The 18,915-nt window shown below is 40.1% G+C and overlaps 1 protein-coding gene across 1 annotated transcript in view; it reads right to left on the reverse strand.

The window, feature by feature from the left end:
- The window catches only part of tmem269 (transmembrane protein 269), a 40,957-nt gene that overhangs the window by 17,586 nt on the left and 4,456 nt on the right, over positions 1-18,915 (reverse strand). The window contains exons 2-3 of the mRNA XM_039755757.1: positions 16,604-16,656; positions 277-424 (exon numbers count right to left, since the gene is read on the reverse strand). Coding sequence (XP_039611691.1) covers positions 277-424; positions 16,604-16,628 — 173 coding nt within the window. The 5' untranslated portion in view covers positions 16,629-16,656. The remainder of the gene's footprint in view (positions 1-276; positions 425-16,603; positions 16,657-18,915) is intronic.

Genomic DNA, 18,915 nt, shown 5'->3' on the forward strand with positions numbered 1-18,915 from the left:
ACTCATAGCGGTGAGCTTTTTCTATCCAGGTTACAGGGCTGATGGGAAACTGGACTATCTCGGGGAAAACATACAGGCATTAGGAGAACACAGAAAACCAACCCAGTCAATGAAACGGGGAGGAATCAAAATCAGCCTACTGGACATGTGACACAGCAGAACTAAACATTGCCCCTTTGAAACCTTTATTTATTTGGCTTTCCTTGTGGATGCCCTTTTTTCTAGTCACTGATTGCACAAGTAATTATCCTAATTTAACCAGAAACAAATACCTACCCTTTTAAAATACAAAGAATAGAAGACAGCCCCATTAACATGTTGGCCATAGAAAGAGTGTTTGCTGCATTTTTACGGATGCATTCTTGCAACTGGGTTTGGAGTCTCTGCTGAGCCAGAATTCGCTTCTTGAAATGATCATATAAACCTGAAATATACAGTGAAGAATGTTAATGGATATATAAGTGATAAAAACTACAGGCAGCAAAAGTGTGGGAAATTGAGGTGCAAAGCCCCGCCCATTTACCTACTGTAATGACTCTTCAACATTTCCCACAGATGTCTGACTGGATTGAGACCTAGGGAATTTGGAGGACAGGGCAACACCTTGAACTCTTCATCATGGTCCTCAAACCATTCCTTAACATTTCCTGCAGTGTGGCAGGGCATCTGGCTGAAAGATACCACTTGCTTTGGGGAATACCTTTACTATGAAGCGGTGTACCTGGTCTAAAAGAATGTTTAGATAGGTGCTACACATGAAATTAATGGACACATAAAAGACCTAGACTGAGTGTTTACCAGAAGAACATTACCCAATGCATTACAATTCCTCCTCCGAATTGGCTTCTTCCCACAGTGCATCCTGGTGCCATCTCTTTTCCAGAAAAATCAGGACAGACACCTTTTTCCATTGATCCAGGGTTCAGTTCTGACACTCACTTGTCCATTGTAGGCGCGCTTGACAGCAGAAAGGCAGTTAGAATGGTTTTACTCACACATTCACAAAGACATGCAGGTTAGGACATCTGCTGACTCTAAATTGGTCCGAGCATGTGTAGGAGATTGTGAATGACCAATTGAACTGCTATAACAGATCACAATCCAGTACCCAGAAGAGATCGATACAATGCTTCACATGACACATTATGCACGTAACCATCATTAAAAATATTTGCAATGTCACAGTACCCGTTCTATTGATTTGTACCAGACAGGATAGCCTTCATTGACCTTAATTGTTTGCAACAAGTGCAGAATGCAGCTGCTAGAATCCTAACTAGGAAAAGAAAATCCGAGCACATTTCTCCAGTTTTGATGTCGCTACACTGGTTACTTGTGTCATTCAGAATTGACTTTAAAATTCTGCTTATGGTTTATAAAGCCTTAAATAATCTCGCCCCATCTTATATATTGGAATGCCTGACACGTTATATTCCAAACCGTAACCTTAGATCCTCAAATGAGTGTCTCTTTAGAATTCCAAGAACAGTGGTGAGGCGGCCTTCTGCTGCTATGCACCTAAAATCTGGAATAGCCTGCCAATAGGAATTCGCCAGGCTGATACAGTGGAGCACTTTAAAACACTGCTGAAAACACATTACTTTTAAAGTGGCCTTCTCATAACTTCACTTTAATTTAATCCTGATACTCTGTATGTTAAATTCATTATAATAACTATTCATGGTGGCTCTAAAATCCATACTGACCCCTACTCACTCTTCTGTTTCTTTTCCCGGTTTTCTGTGGTGGCGATCTGCGCCACCACCACCTAATCAAAGCACCGTGATGTTCCTACATTGATGGATTAAAGCCAGAAGTCTACATGACCATCATCATCAAGTCCTTCCATGAGAACCCTAAATACAAAGAGGACTCTTTCATTTATGTTAGGTAGAATGCCCAGAAGGGGCTGGGTGGTCTCGTGGCCTGGAACCTCTGCAGATTTTATTTTTTCTCTCCAACCGTCTGGAGTTTTTTTTGTTTTTCTATCCTCCCTGGCCATCAGACCTTACTCTTATTCTATGTTAATTAGTGTTGTCTTACTTTAATTCTTACTTTGTCTTTTATTTATCTTTTCTTCATCATGTAAAGCACTTTGAGCTACATTATTTGTATGAAAATGTGCTATATAAATAAATGTTGTTGTTGTTATGCCTGCCTCACCCTCTGTTAGTAGGTGCACAACACATCTGACCATGACTCGCCATAATGATCTGGCCTTTATCAAAGTCACTTAGGTCTTTGCTTCCACTCATTATCTTTTGCATTCAACATGTCAACTAGAAGTATCTTGTATCAGCATATCGCCTAATATATCCCCTGACCTTGCATCATTTGCCTCATATGAGAATGGTGTGAAGCCCAGGGTGTATACAGGCACCCTAACACTGACACAGACAGGCACAGAGACGAGTTTTGCACACCAACACACACACACACACATGCACACACACACACACAGAGTTTATTTACACAGTTTACACAGTTCACAGCACAAGATAAAGTAGAGCACAGTCCCTTTCTTTGCCGCCAGTCCTTACGCCTCCACTCCTCCTCAGGCTTTGTCCTCTTCCTCCTGACTCCAGTCCATTGACTTTTAATGACCGGCCCGTTTTTATAGGGCACCCGGAAGAACTCCAGGTGCCCAAACGAGCTTCTTCCGGCTGTACTTCTGGCCAAACAGGGCCTTGTAAATGTCCATGTGCCCCCCTGGCAGTGCCTATGGGCCCCAACAGGGTTGAGCTTCTATGCTCATGAACCGTGGCTCCGCTGGAAACCAAAGGGGCTACCCTCTGTTGGTACAGGTGAGAAACTGTTCTGGAAATACTCTCTCCTATGGCCCTTCCATAATCAGGGCGTCCTGGCCTGCCACAGCTGTCATGATGTTTTAGCTCATCAGCTTATATGCGAAAGAAGAAAATGATCAACAACAGAATCAATGACAGTGGCATATGCGCTTTAGCAGTCTTGTCTATTTTTTAAAGGCCTAATATAGAAAATAAATAAGTTGATGGGTCAGCTTGACCACCAAACCCTCAGACTCCATGATTTACAGTGCCCTTCATCAACAACCTTTGCGTTGTTCACCTATTGTAATTAGGAAGAGTAATTCTAGTATTGTGGCAAAGAAGAAACTAGGCTAAGATTTATAGCTGTAACCCTGAACTAGACAAAGTAACTTTATATCAAATGAAAGTGTCATTTTCAAACACCCTCCAAAATATTTTTAACATATTGAAGGGTGTGTTTTGTACCCAGTGGCTTTGTAGGCAGCAGAGAGACGCATTGAGGGCTGAGAGATAAACATTAGCCCTGCTCTTGCAATCTCTCAAACCTATCCTGTCTCTCCACTACCCCGGTATCATTTAACCAGAAAAAAAAAAAAAACTACTTAAGCTTTATTCATATTAATTCTTGAGGAAACAATGAAAGTTCTATGAAAGATCATTCAAGATAATAAATAATGTTAGACAGGTTTCCTTTTCTATTGAGCAGCAAAAAGGCAAATATTGGCCTTTTTTATTTTAAAGGTGTCCTTATTTACTGGAACTGAAAAAAGAAGAACAGTGTTTTTATTTCTCTCTTCACCTTGCTCACTTGCAGCCTATGTTATGTCAAATGCAGGATTTGCAAGATTTATCAAGCACGAAGCCCCATCTCTGCAGCTATGTACCTATTAGATAAAGACAGTCATTCCTAGCAGCTACTACATTTTCAAATGAAAAGCTTCTATTAACTCTAAAGATTGACCTGAAATAGACATATTACTGCATACAGTTCAAGCAGTAATGTTCACCCATTATGAAACCAGCATAGGGTTGTGGGGGCAGTAAACTGTGCACAGAGCATAAAGGGCAAGCCAAGAAAGGGCATTATTATTATTAAAAAGCCCAGATTGGGTGCCAGTCCATCATAAGGGAGTGTCATGCAGACACTGACACAAGTATTTCAGATGTAGGAGGAAACTGGAGAAAACCCCACATAAACAGAAGAAGTGTGTGCACACCCAGCATCGACAGTTTCCAGACCTTCAAACTCAAGACTCTTGAGTAATAATAATACAGTACATTTCTTTTGATATAAAGCACCTTTATCATGCGCAAAGCACATCTTAGATATTCAAAAGAATACAAAAAAAAGAAGCAAGTAAAAATGCTCTGTAAAAATATTGTGTAGAAAGTAGTATCAAATAATTAAATACCCATTAAATATATAACATTCTGGTTAACCAAAGAAAGCAATAAAATACAAAGTGCTAGGAGGCAATAAAAAAACCCAACATTCTGTAGTCTGTAGCACAGAGTTACCATCCTAAGGATTTGGACAAAAGGGCTGAATTGAGAGAAAGTGTAAGATATATCATCCATCCCCAGGGAGGTTCAGGGGCTATGATTTTATTAAAATTGTTTTTTCCATCCATCCATTTTCTAACCCGCTGAATCCGAACACAGGGTCACGGGGGTCTGCTGGAGCCAATCCCAGCCAACACAGGGCACAAGGCAGGAACCAATCCTGGGCAGGGTGCCAACCCACCGCAGGACACACACACACACCAAGCACACACTAGGGCCATGTTAGAATTGCCAATCCACCTAACCTGCATGTCTTTGGACTGTGGGAGGAAACCCACGCAGACACAGGGAGAACATCCAAACTCCACGGGAAGTGAACCCAGGCCTCCTAACTGTGAGGCAGCAGCGCTACCACTGCGCCACCATGCCGCCCGTAAGATATATCAGGCTACAGTAAATTAAATGCCATCCTGAACAGAAACTGCCCTTTATCCTCTTTAGCGTTGGACCAGAGCATTACTCGGGCTACAAAAACTGTGCTAAAACCATTAGTCCCGAGTGTCACTCAGACAACTGTACAGATTTGTCATGCATAAGTGTTAGAACCGAGAATCACTCGGGCTGTAAAAGTACCTACCATCAGTGCTGCCATTCTTTGGAGAAATTATGTCTGAGTGTAGGTTTTCACTAATTCAAAGTCAAAGCAAACTTTATTGTCATCTCAACCATATACAAGTATACAGACGAAACTGCAAAGCTCAGGGTCCACAGTGTAACAACATGAAGTGCAAATATTAAATTAAAAATAGAATTAAAATTAAAACACAAACAAGACTTGTGCAAAGACAAGACAAAGAAGGATCTTTCAGCACTTTACCAACAATGAAGACTTTGATGAGAATACCCATCCAGCACCCAAAATGAAGAAAATTTGGGAGATATACCAGGCCATTGTAGTAAAATTTCGGAGTGTTTACATTCCAAACTGTGATGTCAACATCGATGAAAGTCTCATGGCTTATAAGGTCAGACTGTCATGGATACAGTACATCAAATCAAAAAAAGTAAGATTTGTAAAAAGCTTTACAAGCTTTGTGAATCTAAAATGGGATACATTTGGAATTTAGTTTTGTAAACAGGGAAAGGGACAATGTTTGATCCGAAACACAATCAGTACAGCATTGCTATGTCAGCGTGGCCGACTTTGATAGATGCTGTGCTGGATCAAGGTTACTGTGTAACCATGGACAATTTGTATACTTTGCCAGAGCTATCTGACATCTTGCTGCAAAGAAAGTGTTAAACCATGGAGCTGGCCTTCCCTTTTGGAAGTGGCTTATAAAGAGGCCAATTAGATCTAGAAGTGTTTTACAAGATTAATTAAACACAGAAACACAGCCATCAACATTTTCACACTGGCCTTGTAAATACAAACTGGTAAACATGCTTTTATAATCAGAAACAGAAGAATTTAAAATACGACAACAGCGTGGGGCATATCTTGTAGTAACAATGTCAACAATAATATTCACATCCATCATTAGAGAAAAATGATCATCCATATGAGCGTCACATAACGTAAGCGCACGCTGGGCAGTTGCCCGGGGGCCCCATGCTGATCTTTGTATGTTGTGACTCACTGAGTGGTTGTGTAGGTGGGGGGCCCCAGTGGACTGCTTTGCCTGGAGACCTAGCATGCTGTTAAGATGGCCCTGGCTCAGTGTTATTATCTGTAACACCTCCTGAAGGAATGAGATCAAGGGTGTGACCAAGAGAATGAGCAAAAGTCTTTAACCAATGGTTTAGATCAGGGGTGGACAAAGTCAGTCCTGGAGGGCCGTAGTGGCTGCAGGTTTTTGCTCCAACCCAATTGCTTAGTAAGAAGCACTTATTGCTCAAGTAACACTTCTGCTTCACTTTAGTTGTCTCGCTTGTTAAGATTTTGAACCCTTATTGCTTATTTTAGTCTTAAACTGCTGAAGTCTTGGTTTTTAATTGCTCCTAATTAGCAATAAGACGCAAATGACAAAAGAGACCAGCATTTCTCCATTTAGCTTGTTACCATTTACACCTCTGTGTATTTATCATGCACTGTTGGGTTTAAATACTTGGAAGGAAAGTGAAGAGAAAAAAGTGAAACATTGAGAATAACTCGTCTGTTTTAGACTTCAAATCATTTGGATGATATCCTTACAAAGGAAAAGAATCTAGGCTATGAGAATTACCTGACATAGAGTTAAAGCATTAGCAAGCCATGGAATTAAATAATTGACAAGGATTGTTTTTTAATTAAGCAACTGGGTTGGAACAAAAGCCTGCAACCTGTGCGGCTCTACAGGACTGACTTTGCCCACTCGTGGTTTAGATTAGCAACATGGATATTAAAATCACCAACAATTAATATTTTCTAGTAGCAAAGCATAATATCAGCCAAAAGATCAGAGAGTTCAGAAATGAACATCTATATATATAATTCACTAAGACAAGACACCCATGGAAAGACAAGACACCCATGGAAAGCACGCCGGAAGGGGCATGGATTTACTAAGCCGCTGACAAGCCACGCCCACCAACTCCAAGACCATTGGATACGATGACAACTCACAGAGCCACGCCCACAAAATCGGATGCGACGACACAGAAAAACCGGCATCATTTATATTCGTCTGTCATGGAGGCTACATGCACCTCCGAGCCACATTGACTGTTCATAGAGGCATGTTTCTCGTGGAGGTGATTCGCCATATGCAGCGTGTAAAACGGTTTGCTAGGGAAATCCCATGGGATCCTTAAAACAATCCTTTACAACTGAAGTTAAAAAACAATGAAGTAAGCAGTCTTTAAAAACCAAGTTTTCGGTTACGACGCACGACCGCATACACCATAGCAAACTGTTTTACACGCTACATACAACAATTCGCATCCGCGACAAACATGCGTCTTCTTCACTCACGGACAATTATATGTTGCTTTCTCCAGAGTTCCATCTTTTCATTCACTTTCTGTTGTATCCTCAAACCCTCCCTATTTAGACAACTGTGTCTTTCCAGAAGTGTTCAACCATCAATAAATAATTATGCGGCGTTTGTTATGCCGCGGGTTCACTATTGTGTTGTATTTTCCTCTCTCCAGAGTTCCATCTTTTCATTCACTTACTGTTGTATTCTCACACCAACCTGTTTTAGACAACCGTGTCTTTCCAGAAGTGTTTAGCATTCAATAAATAATTATGCATGAGCTTGAGCGTGTGTCTACCCGGCGCAGAGAGGCATGGGTAAGCCGTTGAACCCCATTCGGGCTGCAAACCGTGGAATTCCCACTAAGTGCGACTCATACGCTCCCACTGCTTACGTCCCTACCCTTTGTGCACACCCCCCTCCCACCTCGCTACTACCGTGGTCGGGTGTCTTGGTGGATTATATATAGAAAAGCAGCCAAAACCACACAGAGCAATGAAAAGTCTACAGGAGTCACAGGTGCATCTGGACTGTGCAAAGACGACAACGACTCAAGTGACGAGTTGGAGGTGGGCACATGAGCAGGCAGTGCATACTGAATGAGAAATCAGTAGACTAGCACGACGGATGAGGCGGAATGGACGTCCTTCTCCTCGCCTCCCGTTCCACCATCCGCGCCTGAGTGCCGTGCACCCCGATCCCTCGATCTGGCAGGAGTAGGCGCGATGGCGATCCGCCAGTTTTCAGTCACGGCCGATTGTGTGTTGGTTCGTTCCGTGCATTGTTACAATGTTGCTTTTCTTGCTGATTTATTACATTACCAATTTTTCAAATGTTAATTTTCTCCCTGTGCTTAAAAATCATTAAAAAAACGGCCCGATTATGCAGCGTATGGTACGCCGCAGGTTGGCTAGTATTTTTAATCATAGGAGGCTTATAAACCATAGCACACAACAAAGGAGAAGAATTACACACTGCAAAAAGTTGCAGTTCAGAACTGCTAAAATTACCCCATAGTAAGGCAATGACACAAGAACACTTAAACAGTTGCTAGCCCCACACCACGAGACCACTTAAGAGAGTTATAATCAGGTGGTACCAGGTCAGTAAAACATGAAGAGTTGCCATTAGCGATCAAGGTCTGGGTGATAAAAAAAAAATTGAGGTCCAGGGGCCTCATGTATAACGCCGTGCGTAGAACTCGCACTATAACACGGCGTAAGCACAAAAGCCAAAATGTGCTTATGTACAGAAAAATCCAGATGCAGGAATCTGTGCGTACTCAAACTTCCACGTTCTTCCGCTACATAAATCCTGATCAGCGTGAAAACTAACGCTCTTGCACACGCTTTATGTAACGCCCCAACTCCTCCCAGAATTACGCCTCTTTGAATATGCAAATCAATATAAATCGCCCTTAAGCACAGCCTTCTGTGAAAAGACAATGGGAAAAGCACGGGGGAAAATATAAGAATTTCAGCGAATACCAAGGCAAAGGAAAAACATACTATTTGATTAATTAAACCGTGGTATAATCAATAAAAGGAAGATGATCGAGTGACATAGCGTGTTGGAGGAGCTTGAAAGCTCACGTTTACAAAATCGCACAGTGCCCAAAATAAAAAACAAGTCACATATCAAAGTCGCTGTGAAAAGCCGAGTCGTAGCCCACCGTCTGAGTGTCATATGAAAGCTTATTAGGGTACAGACAAAAAAAAAATAGGCACACAGTGGGAAAAAAGCACAAAATATCAACTTCAATCTCGAAATTTCCACTTTAATCATGTAGTTTATTTTGTCATTAAAGTTGAACATCATAAACTTCACCTTAAAATCGTTTAATTAACCAGTTTCTCAAATCACATCGTAATTAAAGTAGCACATTAAATGCTTTGTTTTGTATTTGATGTTCTATGTGCTCTCTGTGTGTGAATCACTACTTGCTTCTTAAATCGGCTCTCTTCCTCCAACAGCACGCAGAATCCATGACATCTGTGATAATACAGCTCTCTGAATAACTAAAATACTGAGATGTATATCTAATATCATTTTCATGATGATAGGAGTTAAAGCTTGTTATTAAACATGGGAACACGGTGGTGCAGTGATTGTGCACAACCTTCGATGAAATTATTTATTGCAGCAGTACTCAAGGGCGGCTCTAGGCTTGTGGTGGTCCTGGGCAGAGGAAGAATCGGTGGCTCCTTCGCCTGCCAATGTCAATATGGTAGCTTATGCACAGTGGATGGCTGCATAGCCGCCTCGTACTCATGACACAAGCATTTAACGTTTGCCGAAATTTGTCGCTGCGTTTTTAGCTGTGTTGTTATTTTCTCTTTCTGTTTTATATTCAATATATATTGGCGTGGCCGCACCTGCAATCCTTGCTTTTCTTTCCCCAAATACCCAATCACCACAAAATCAGTTCTGTAATAGAAGTTAAGCCATCTGTAAGCTTAGAGCGCCAAATCTTCAAAACGTTTAAGGAACATTGAAATATCTTCGTAGTACATGTTTAATTATTGTATCCTTCACGCCAGTCCCAGTGAAGAATATAGATTATTTAAATGAAGTTAAAGTTTTATCTGTATAATGTAATAAACACATTTTGCTGCATTTCATCTTAAAAATGATATTGTCATCATATATAAATACGTGTTTTATAAAGTGGCTCAGGTTGTGAGATATTATAACTCTAGTGCAAGTTTACAGTGGGGTGATTGTACTTATAAGTACAAACAGTTCTACAAGGAGCACTTGATTGAGTGCATTTAAAGTTCTTGGGATGAAACTGTTTCTGAACCGCGAGGTCCATACAGGAAATGCTTTGAAACATTTTGCCGTGGCTGAGACAGTGTGTCCTTTAAGCTGTATACCGATAATTCTCTTTCTGATCAGCTGCTGCTGTGATTCACACTCAGATACAGTGATATAAATACTCTGAGTGGTACAGTGAGAGTAATATGGAAAAAGATGATCCGCTGTGGCAACTCCTAACGGGAGCAAGTGAAAGAAGAAGAAGAAGAAGGTGCAGTGAGAGTAACAACGCTAAAGCAGTTATGGTATTTGGAATACTATGGCTATTCCCTGGACCATTATATTGTTACAGGTTATTTACAATAAGATGCATTACACTAATAAAAAATATGCGGTTAGTTTCAGTGTATTTATAAAGCCGCGTCAGAAAAATAAGGTGTAACCACACAGGAACAGCAGCACTGCTTTGACGCTGGGTGCAGCCAGTCTGCAAAACCAAGCGGAGAACTTGCGTACGACAAGGTATGAGGTACCGTGGAAAAGTGCGTGGCTTTACACCAAGTTTAGGTTTTATAAATCGCGATTTGAACGTGGAAAAGTTCTTACGCAACATTTCTGTGCGTATGCACCGTTTATACATGAGGCCCCAGGACTTTTCTTTCTGGAAGGCTGTCGTAACAGACGTAGAAACTCGTTGTAGGCAAAGCTCCAGTAAAACGGAGAAGATTAGCAACATTAACTCCCTAGAGCACACAAAGAAGCAGTGATGCCGCCTCGAGAAGGAGAAATTAAATCCAGTTACTAGCGCCCAGGAGCTTGCATCCAGTAGAGGAGAAGACGGGTCGAAGACGACACTCAAACATTGGGAATTCAGGCCAGGTGAGAAGAATGGAGCCGGTGTCGTTTAACATCAACACCGCCCCGCTCTGGTGCGAGCGTCTACGTCTCAAAAAAGGACACAGTGCAGTTACACTCTGTGGGGCACACAGCCTGCGCACTTATACAAGTGAACACCGACGCCCAGGTAAAATAAATAATCGGGACATTGATCGTATACTCAGATATGGGGATGGATATTTGAGGAGTAAACCGCAAGACAGTGATTATATTTTTATATTACGTACATTAAAGAACCATCAACAACAAATCAAATCAAATTAATAGTATATTGAACAATTATTATAAAAGTAAAGTTGAATAAATCGGACTATGCAGCTGCATGAATAAAAGGTTAATATTTATTGGAAATAGCGAAAAAGTTGAGAGAAATCCACGTTTTCAAATTATCGTGTTTACACACACACACACACACACTTAATTCCAAAAATGGTATTTTCGGACTCGGGGATTCCTAAAACGTCGACATTCATCAGAATCTCGAAGTGGAATTTTTGGAGGATTCCAATACTTTCCCTATACTGTACTTAGTATACGAGAAATGAAAAAAAAAAGTCAGAAGATGAAAATAACAAGGGTGGTAGTTCAAATGGAGTCCCATCAAAAGACGAAGATTGAGAAAAATAACGTGCCGAAGAATGTACAGTGTAACACACGATTGGAGCCGGGCCTAGAGGTATTTTTACCTGAGGCAGGAGGATAAATTTGCGCCCCTATGTATATAGTTTTATTTTTTATTACTAATAAGTATTAAATAAAAATAATGATTTTGAGAACAAAATAAATGTATTCATTATTAAATAAAAAAATCACAGAACGCAGTAATAGTACAATAGTAATAGGAACATAAAATTGCACATATTAAAAATAAAATCACACCAACATAACAAAATAAATATTACACATGAGATGAATTAGAATATTACAAATCGCCAGTTTGCTTAAGGTATTTGATGAACATTGCAACATACATTTGGATTTTTTTTACTTTTGCAATTTATTCTTTTTCATTTTTCATCAATCTGGCACCCTTTCCCATTGTTCACCCGAGGCAAGTGCCTCGTTTGCCTCACCCTTGTCCCGGCCCTGCACCCGATCATAAATCAGTATCCCCCGGGTAGTATAAATACATAAAAAAACAATAGTAAAACCAATATTAAAGACTCGGGCAAACGGGTCGGCGCCATTGCAGTTCACATAAAAGTCCACTGTGATTCAGTGTTGTATAACAATAAAACAAAACTTCTAACGGGTGAGCCTTTTTTATTATTTATATACAGTATATTATAAAGTATATTGTGGTAATGAATAATTTCAAAAATATAATCTATTCAGTTCAGAACAGCTGTAAAAGCATATACCATTTCCTCAAACTTACATTAGGGAAATGTTTTGTACTAACACAAGTTTAATAAGTAGAGATAATTAAGTGACAGATTTGGAATGTTTTCTTTCAAAAGAGATATCCTTAAATATGCACTAACTGACACATAAACATTTGAAATGGCCAAAGAAAGAAGGCCATACCACATGGACTTCAGAACAGGTCATTCACCTGAAGCTAAGCATGTGCCGGCCCAGCCAGTACAGTACTTGGATGAGAGACCACCTAGGACAGTGTTTTCCAACCTCGGTCCTGGGGGCCCACTGTGGCTGTAGGAAAGCTAAGTTTGATAAAATATCTATTATAAAAAAAAATCCTGGAGGCAAACACAAGGGCGTCGAGACGTGATCTTCACGTTAAGATTACAGAAGACATTTAAAAGAAACCGTGAGATTGGCCACAGAGCGCTCACGGGGACCTTAAACATGAGACTTTGTGCTAAGAGATTGACCCAGGACCATCTTGCGATGACGTGGAACATGAGATTCTTGCAAGACACGCCCTACTTACAAAGAAGCAGCAAAACATTCAGTCGTCTAAAGGATTTAAGCACACACAAATCCAGGGCTCTCAGCGCATATAAAGTGTATAAGGACAATACGTTATAAATGAAATGTTGACATCTAAGCGAAGAAGAAAGCAGCGTGGAGAAAAGAGACTCAAAAGCTTTGGAGAGAAAAAAGAGCAAAAAAGAAAAAGAAGAATCTAGGTGCAAATTCAGAAAATAAGGAAAGTAATTATCAGCCTGGAACAAGTGGAATTGAAAATAAAGCTCATCCAATCCGGCTCAGAATTAAAAGACAGAGTAAAAGACAAAGTAGAACTTCATAAAGACGTTCACAAACGTTGGCGCGATGCACATGCAGAGCAGGTTAGAGATTATGAAAGCAGTGGAATTCGAAAGGCTCAAAAAGAAAAAAAACGTTGGCGTGATACACATGTGGAGAAAGTTAAAGGATATGAAAGTAGGAAAATTAGAAAGTACAAAAAAAAGAAAGTAAAGATCGCAGTAGCGCAAACAAACAAACAAACAAACTGCCTCATTTAACTATGCACCTGTCTAACTTTGGTTTTGCACAATAATCACTACACTATTGCACCTTAACACTTAATTCTACTTTATTCACATAATTTTACTTATTTATTATGTTCTACTATACTGTTAATTTTTGATGTTCTGATATAATGTTATCTTTCAATCTATGACTTTTTGTTAATCTAACTGATATTCTTCTAACTTTGCACAGTTTTTGATAAGCGGATCAGGATGCTTTTCACTGCGTGTTGTCCTGTATAACTGTGCATGTGACAAATAAAGAATCTTGAGAATTTCAAAAACGGAGTTTACCTCACATGCATTTATTGGTTACTTTGTAAAAAAAAATTATTAACTGCTGATGATGTTGATCGTTTTGTCTGTGCTGAAATTCCAAACAGAGAAACCTATCCTGAATTATGGTACAAAGTCATTAAACACAAGTCTCACTGACCTCATTAATAAGATTCAGCATACTGGGACTCACAAGATTACAAATATTGTTTTTACAGAGGTTCTGAAATAAAAGTGAAAATAATGAAATAGCAACAATTCAAAGCTAAAAAAAAAATCTTAAAAGTGTGTATCTGGAAAACCAAACACAGGGGTTGCTGAGCGAAGCGAGAAGGGGGCAAAGCCCCCTAGTGTGTATATATATAATGTATATATATATTAAAATGTACCAAGCAGTTATATGGGAATAATGTATTGTTTTCTTTTTAACAATATTTTCATCTTGATTTTCTTTCTACTTTTCTAGGTGTTCTAATTCTTTATTTAATCCATTATTTACTAATTAGTGGGTCTAATGCTAAAGTACTTGCAGCCTTTGATTATTCAGTGTTGTTTGCCAGAGTGTCTGCTCTGCTCATTTTTAATTGTTATTAATAAGATACAATGAAGGGGAAAAACTACACAGAGAAAAGGGCAAAACATAATGAAATCAACAAAAGAGAGTTGAGCATTTAAATCTAGAGCAAAAGCAGAAATATTTCTAAATGTCTTATAGATGTAAATATCATGCTGCTGTGCTTTTCTGAATGTAGAATAAAAGAAGAGCAAAATACCAGCTAATTAAATGTGCTCAGTGCTATCAGGTGTTGTCACTGATTAGGAATCTGATTGGAACAAAAATCTGCAGCCACAGCGGCCTCCCAGGTCCGAGGTTGGGAAACACTGGTCTAGGACGGGGGTCCCCAACTCTGTTCCTAGAGGGCCACAATGGCTGCAGGTTTTCATTCTAACCCTTTGCTTAATTAGTGACATATTTTTGATGCTAATTAACTTCTTTTGAATTCATTTTAATTGACTTGTTTTTTTTTTTTTAAGATTTGTTCCCCTGAATCGTTTGGAGACCAACTAAATCAGGGCCACAAACTCCAAACAGTTGCTTAATTATGTGCCGATTTTTGTTGTTAATTAAACCCATTGTTTAATTTCATGGCCTGATGTTGCTCTCATTGTTCAATAGCATAAATTTTCAAAATTGTTGATTTTTTTACTTTTCTAAGAGCACTGGTAAAATGTTTTGGGGACCTGAGCAAATCAACATTCCTGAGACCTTCATCTTTTGCTGTTTTCAGATATTGTATGATGGACACAGTTTGCTGGTCATTTTTGTTTCATTTTGAATCTCATTATTATTTGGCTGCTCTACTTAAGGAAAAAGAAACAGTTAAGGGGTCTGAGTCTTCAAGAGCAAGACAAATACAATTAATTCAAAAGATGTTAATTAGCAGCAAAAAAAAGACACTAATTGCGCCACCACCATCTACTCAAAGCACCGTGATGTTCCAACAGTGATGGATTAAAAGCCAGAAGTCTGCATGACCGTCATCATCAAGTCCTTCCAAGAGAACCCTAAATACAAAGAGGACTGTTTCAGTTATGTTAGGTAGAATGCCCAGAGGGGACTGGGTGGTCTCGTGGCCTGGAACCCCTGCAGATTTTATTTTTTTCTCCAGCCGTCTGTAGTTTTTTTTGTTTTTTCTGTCCTCCCTGGCCATCGGACCTTACTCTTTTTCTATGTTAACTAATGTTGTCTTATTTTAATTTCTTATTTTGTCTTTTAGTTTTCTTCATTATGTGAAGCACTTTGAGCTACTTTTTTGTATGAAAACGTGCTATATAAATAAATGTTGTTGGTATTAAGAAAAGGGTTAGAATGAAAACCTGCAGCCACTGTGGCCCACTAGCACTGGATTAGGGAACCCCTGATTTAAGAAAAGCTTGGATTGTTGCTGGCAGAGGTGTTGGTGAGGCCAGCAGGGGCCACTTACCCTGTTGTCTGAATGTGGATCCCAATGCCCCAGTGCAGTCATGGGGACACTTTACTGTAAAAATGGTGTATTTGGCTTAAAATTGAGGTCCTGACTCTCTTTGGTCATGAAAGATTCCTGGGCATCCTTTGTAAAAAGTAAGATATTTCCTGATGTCCTGGCTAAACTGCCCACCATGGCCTAGTTATTCTAGCTCCCTAATCATCCCCTGTCCCTATTTGGCTATCTCTGTTACCCCTTCACCACCTAACAGCTCATGTGTGGTGAGTATTCTGGCGCAAAAATGGCTGCTGTTGCATCATCCAGGTGGGTGCTATACATTAGTGATGGTTGGAGCGGCTCCCCACACACTATGCAAAAGTCTTTTGAGTAGTGAGAAAAACAGATTTATTATTTATTATTATTACATATAACATGTTGATGTGTGCTTCTGTTGCGAACACTGAATATTGAAAAGTTCTATCTACTAACTTATATGAGATTGCTTGCCATTCACAGAACATTATATCAAGAATAGAAGGAACAAAAATTATTTTTCAGATTCCTCCTTGGCAAATTATGGGATCACAAATGCTGATCATTAATGCATCAGGCCCATGGCAGAAACCAACCCAGGATAGGAGATGCAGTATGAAATTTCCCTTTGTATTCAGCTGGAACATCTGTGTCTGCATTATCTGGTCAAGTCTGATGAACTGAGCCAAGTAAACTGGGTGAATATTGACATTTATAAGTGCATTAACGCTGTGCTTTGGCCTATTCATTCCAGGGTCACGCTAAAGAATAAACATGGTAGCAAGCAGAGTTAAGAGTTTCAATCAACTGTCCAAGAAAGAACACAATGAAAACACACTCAAAGGTGATGAATTAGGCAAATTTGTGTGCCCAATGCTGAACCACATTGGTGACAACAGTAGTGATTACAAAATCTAAATCCCAGGAGTTGTGTGACAGTATTGCCTTCCCAAACATTAACATGTATTTTGCACATTAATACTTACTAGCACTGGGCACCATCATTAACATCTTGATTGAAGATGAGCTTCACTTCAAACTATAAAACACAAAGGCATACATATCTTGGTAATCCATTGTTACTTGTATTTAGGATCATTACTGACTTGCCATTATTCCTACAAGAAACATCAAGCTTTACTAACATTATGACAATGGTACTCATTGTCGCTAATGGAAGGCTACAGGTCTTGACAGTCTTTGATACACCCTTCACTTTCATGGAACTCTTTTTTTTTTTAAATTACTGGGTAAAATGAGAAAATAAATCTATATATTTACACTCACCTAAAGGATTATTAGGAACACCTGTTCAATTTCTCATTAATGCAATTATCTAATCAACCAATCACATGGCAGTTGCTTCAATGCATTTAGGGGTGTGGTCCTGGTCAAGACAATCTCCTGAACCCCAAACTGAATGTCAGAATGGGAAAGAAAGGTGATTTAAGCAATTTTGAGCGTGGCATGGTTGTTGGTGCCAGACGGACCGGTCTGAGTATTTCACAATCTGCTTAGTTACTGGGATTTCATGCACAACCATTTCTAGGGTTTACAAAGAATGGTGTGAAAAGGGAAAAACATCCAGTATGCGGCAGTCCTGTGGGCGAAAATGCCTTGTTGATGTTAGAAGTCAGAGGAGAATGGGCCGACTGATTCAAGCTGATAGAAGAGCAACTTTGACTGAAATAACCACTCGTTACAACCGAGGTATGCAGCAAAGCATTTGTGAAGCCACAACACGCACAACCTTGAGGCGGATGGGCTACAACAGCAGAAGACCCCACCAGGTACCACTCATCTCCACTACGAATAGGAAAAAGAGGCTACAATTTGCACGAGCTCACCAAAATTAGACAGTTGAAGACTGGAAAAATGTTGCCTGGTCTGATGAGTCTCGATTTCTGTTTTGACATTCAAATGGTAGAGTCAGAATTTGGCGTAAACAGAATGAGAACATGGATCCATCATGCCTTGTTACCACTGTGCAGGCTGGTGGTGGTGGTGTAATGGTGTGGGGGATGTTTTCTTGGCACACTTTAGGCCACTTAGTGTCAATTGGGCATTGTTTAAATGCCACGGGCTACCTGAGCATTGTTTCTGACCATGTCCATCCCTTCATGACCACAATGTACCCATCCTCTGATGGCTACTTCCAGCAGGATAATGCACCATGTCACAAAGCTTGAATCATTTCAAATTGGTTTCTTGAACATGACAATGAGTTCACTGTACTAAAATGGCCCCCACAGTCACCAGATCTAAACCCAATAGAGCATCTTTGGGATGTGGTGGAACGGGAGCTTCGTGCCCTGGATGTGCATCCCACAAATCTCCATCAACTGCAAGATGCTATCCTATCAATAGGGGCCAACATTTCTAAAGAATGCTTTCAGCACCTTGTTGAATCAATACCACGTAGAATTAAGGCAGTTCTGAAGGCGAAAGGGGGTCAAACACCGTATTAGTATGGTGTTCCGAATAATCCTTTAGGTGAGTGTATATAAAAGCCAAATACAACTGACTCCCTCATTACGAAATCTCCTGAACCATAAGGACTTGGGACTTGAAATTTGGAATGTAGGTTACCCTTGGCCCATAGGTGATTGCTAAGAAACGGTTTTAAAAATGTCATGGTCTAAGCGTGTTCTATCTGTATGTCTGTCTGCTTTTCACGAGAGAATTACTTCACGGATTTAGATCGTGTTGTTTTCCATAATTTGCTTGAACTTTCTGGTTGATTTTGCGACTTCTCTCATTGCGCGAAGTACCATAGCTTGCTTGCGGTACCGACGTATTTATGCAAATCCAAGAGACTGGCTGTGGGCCAAGAGTAGGGGGGCGGGGCCTTCCTCATTCACGTGCCAGCCTCTGTTTGAGTTTGTCTCCGTCTCGCCACGTGTTGTAGTGCACCTTGCCTCCGCTTAGCTCGTGATACCTGTTTGTTCAACAGACATTATCATGTACAGATTGTTAAGGAGTAACGTTTGATGTTTTTGATAGATAGATCGGAGCTCAATGTGTTTTAAAGGGTAGCTGCTGATTGCCAGAGATATCCCGGCTATGTGCTTATCTCCCCACGTGGGGAACACTCTCCCGTCAGAGCTGAACACGATCAGATATAGTGCCAATGTCTATTGATTTTTAAAGTTTTTCCTGGTTCATTACAATGTGGGCGCAGCCATGGGGTACAGCTAGTAAGTCTATATAATGCATGACTATGTTTTGCATGCATGTATATGGCAAGGCAAAAAAAAAAGAATTCCCAACATTAGAGCCACTGTATCGGACCTCTAGC

The sequence above is a fragment of the Polypterus senegalus genome, chromosome 6, assembly GCF_016835505.1.
Source record: "Polypterus senegalus isolate Bchr_013 chromosome 6, ASM1683550v1, whole genome shotgun sequence".
In the NCBI taxonomy this organism is placed as follows: Eukaryota; Metazoa; Chordata; class Cladistia; order Polypteriformes; family Polypteridae; genus Polypterus; species Polypterus senegalus.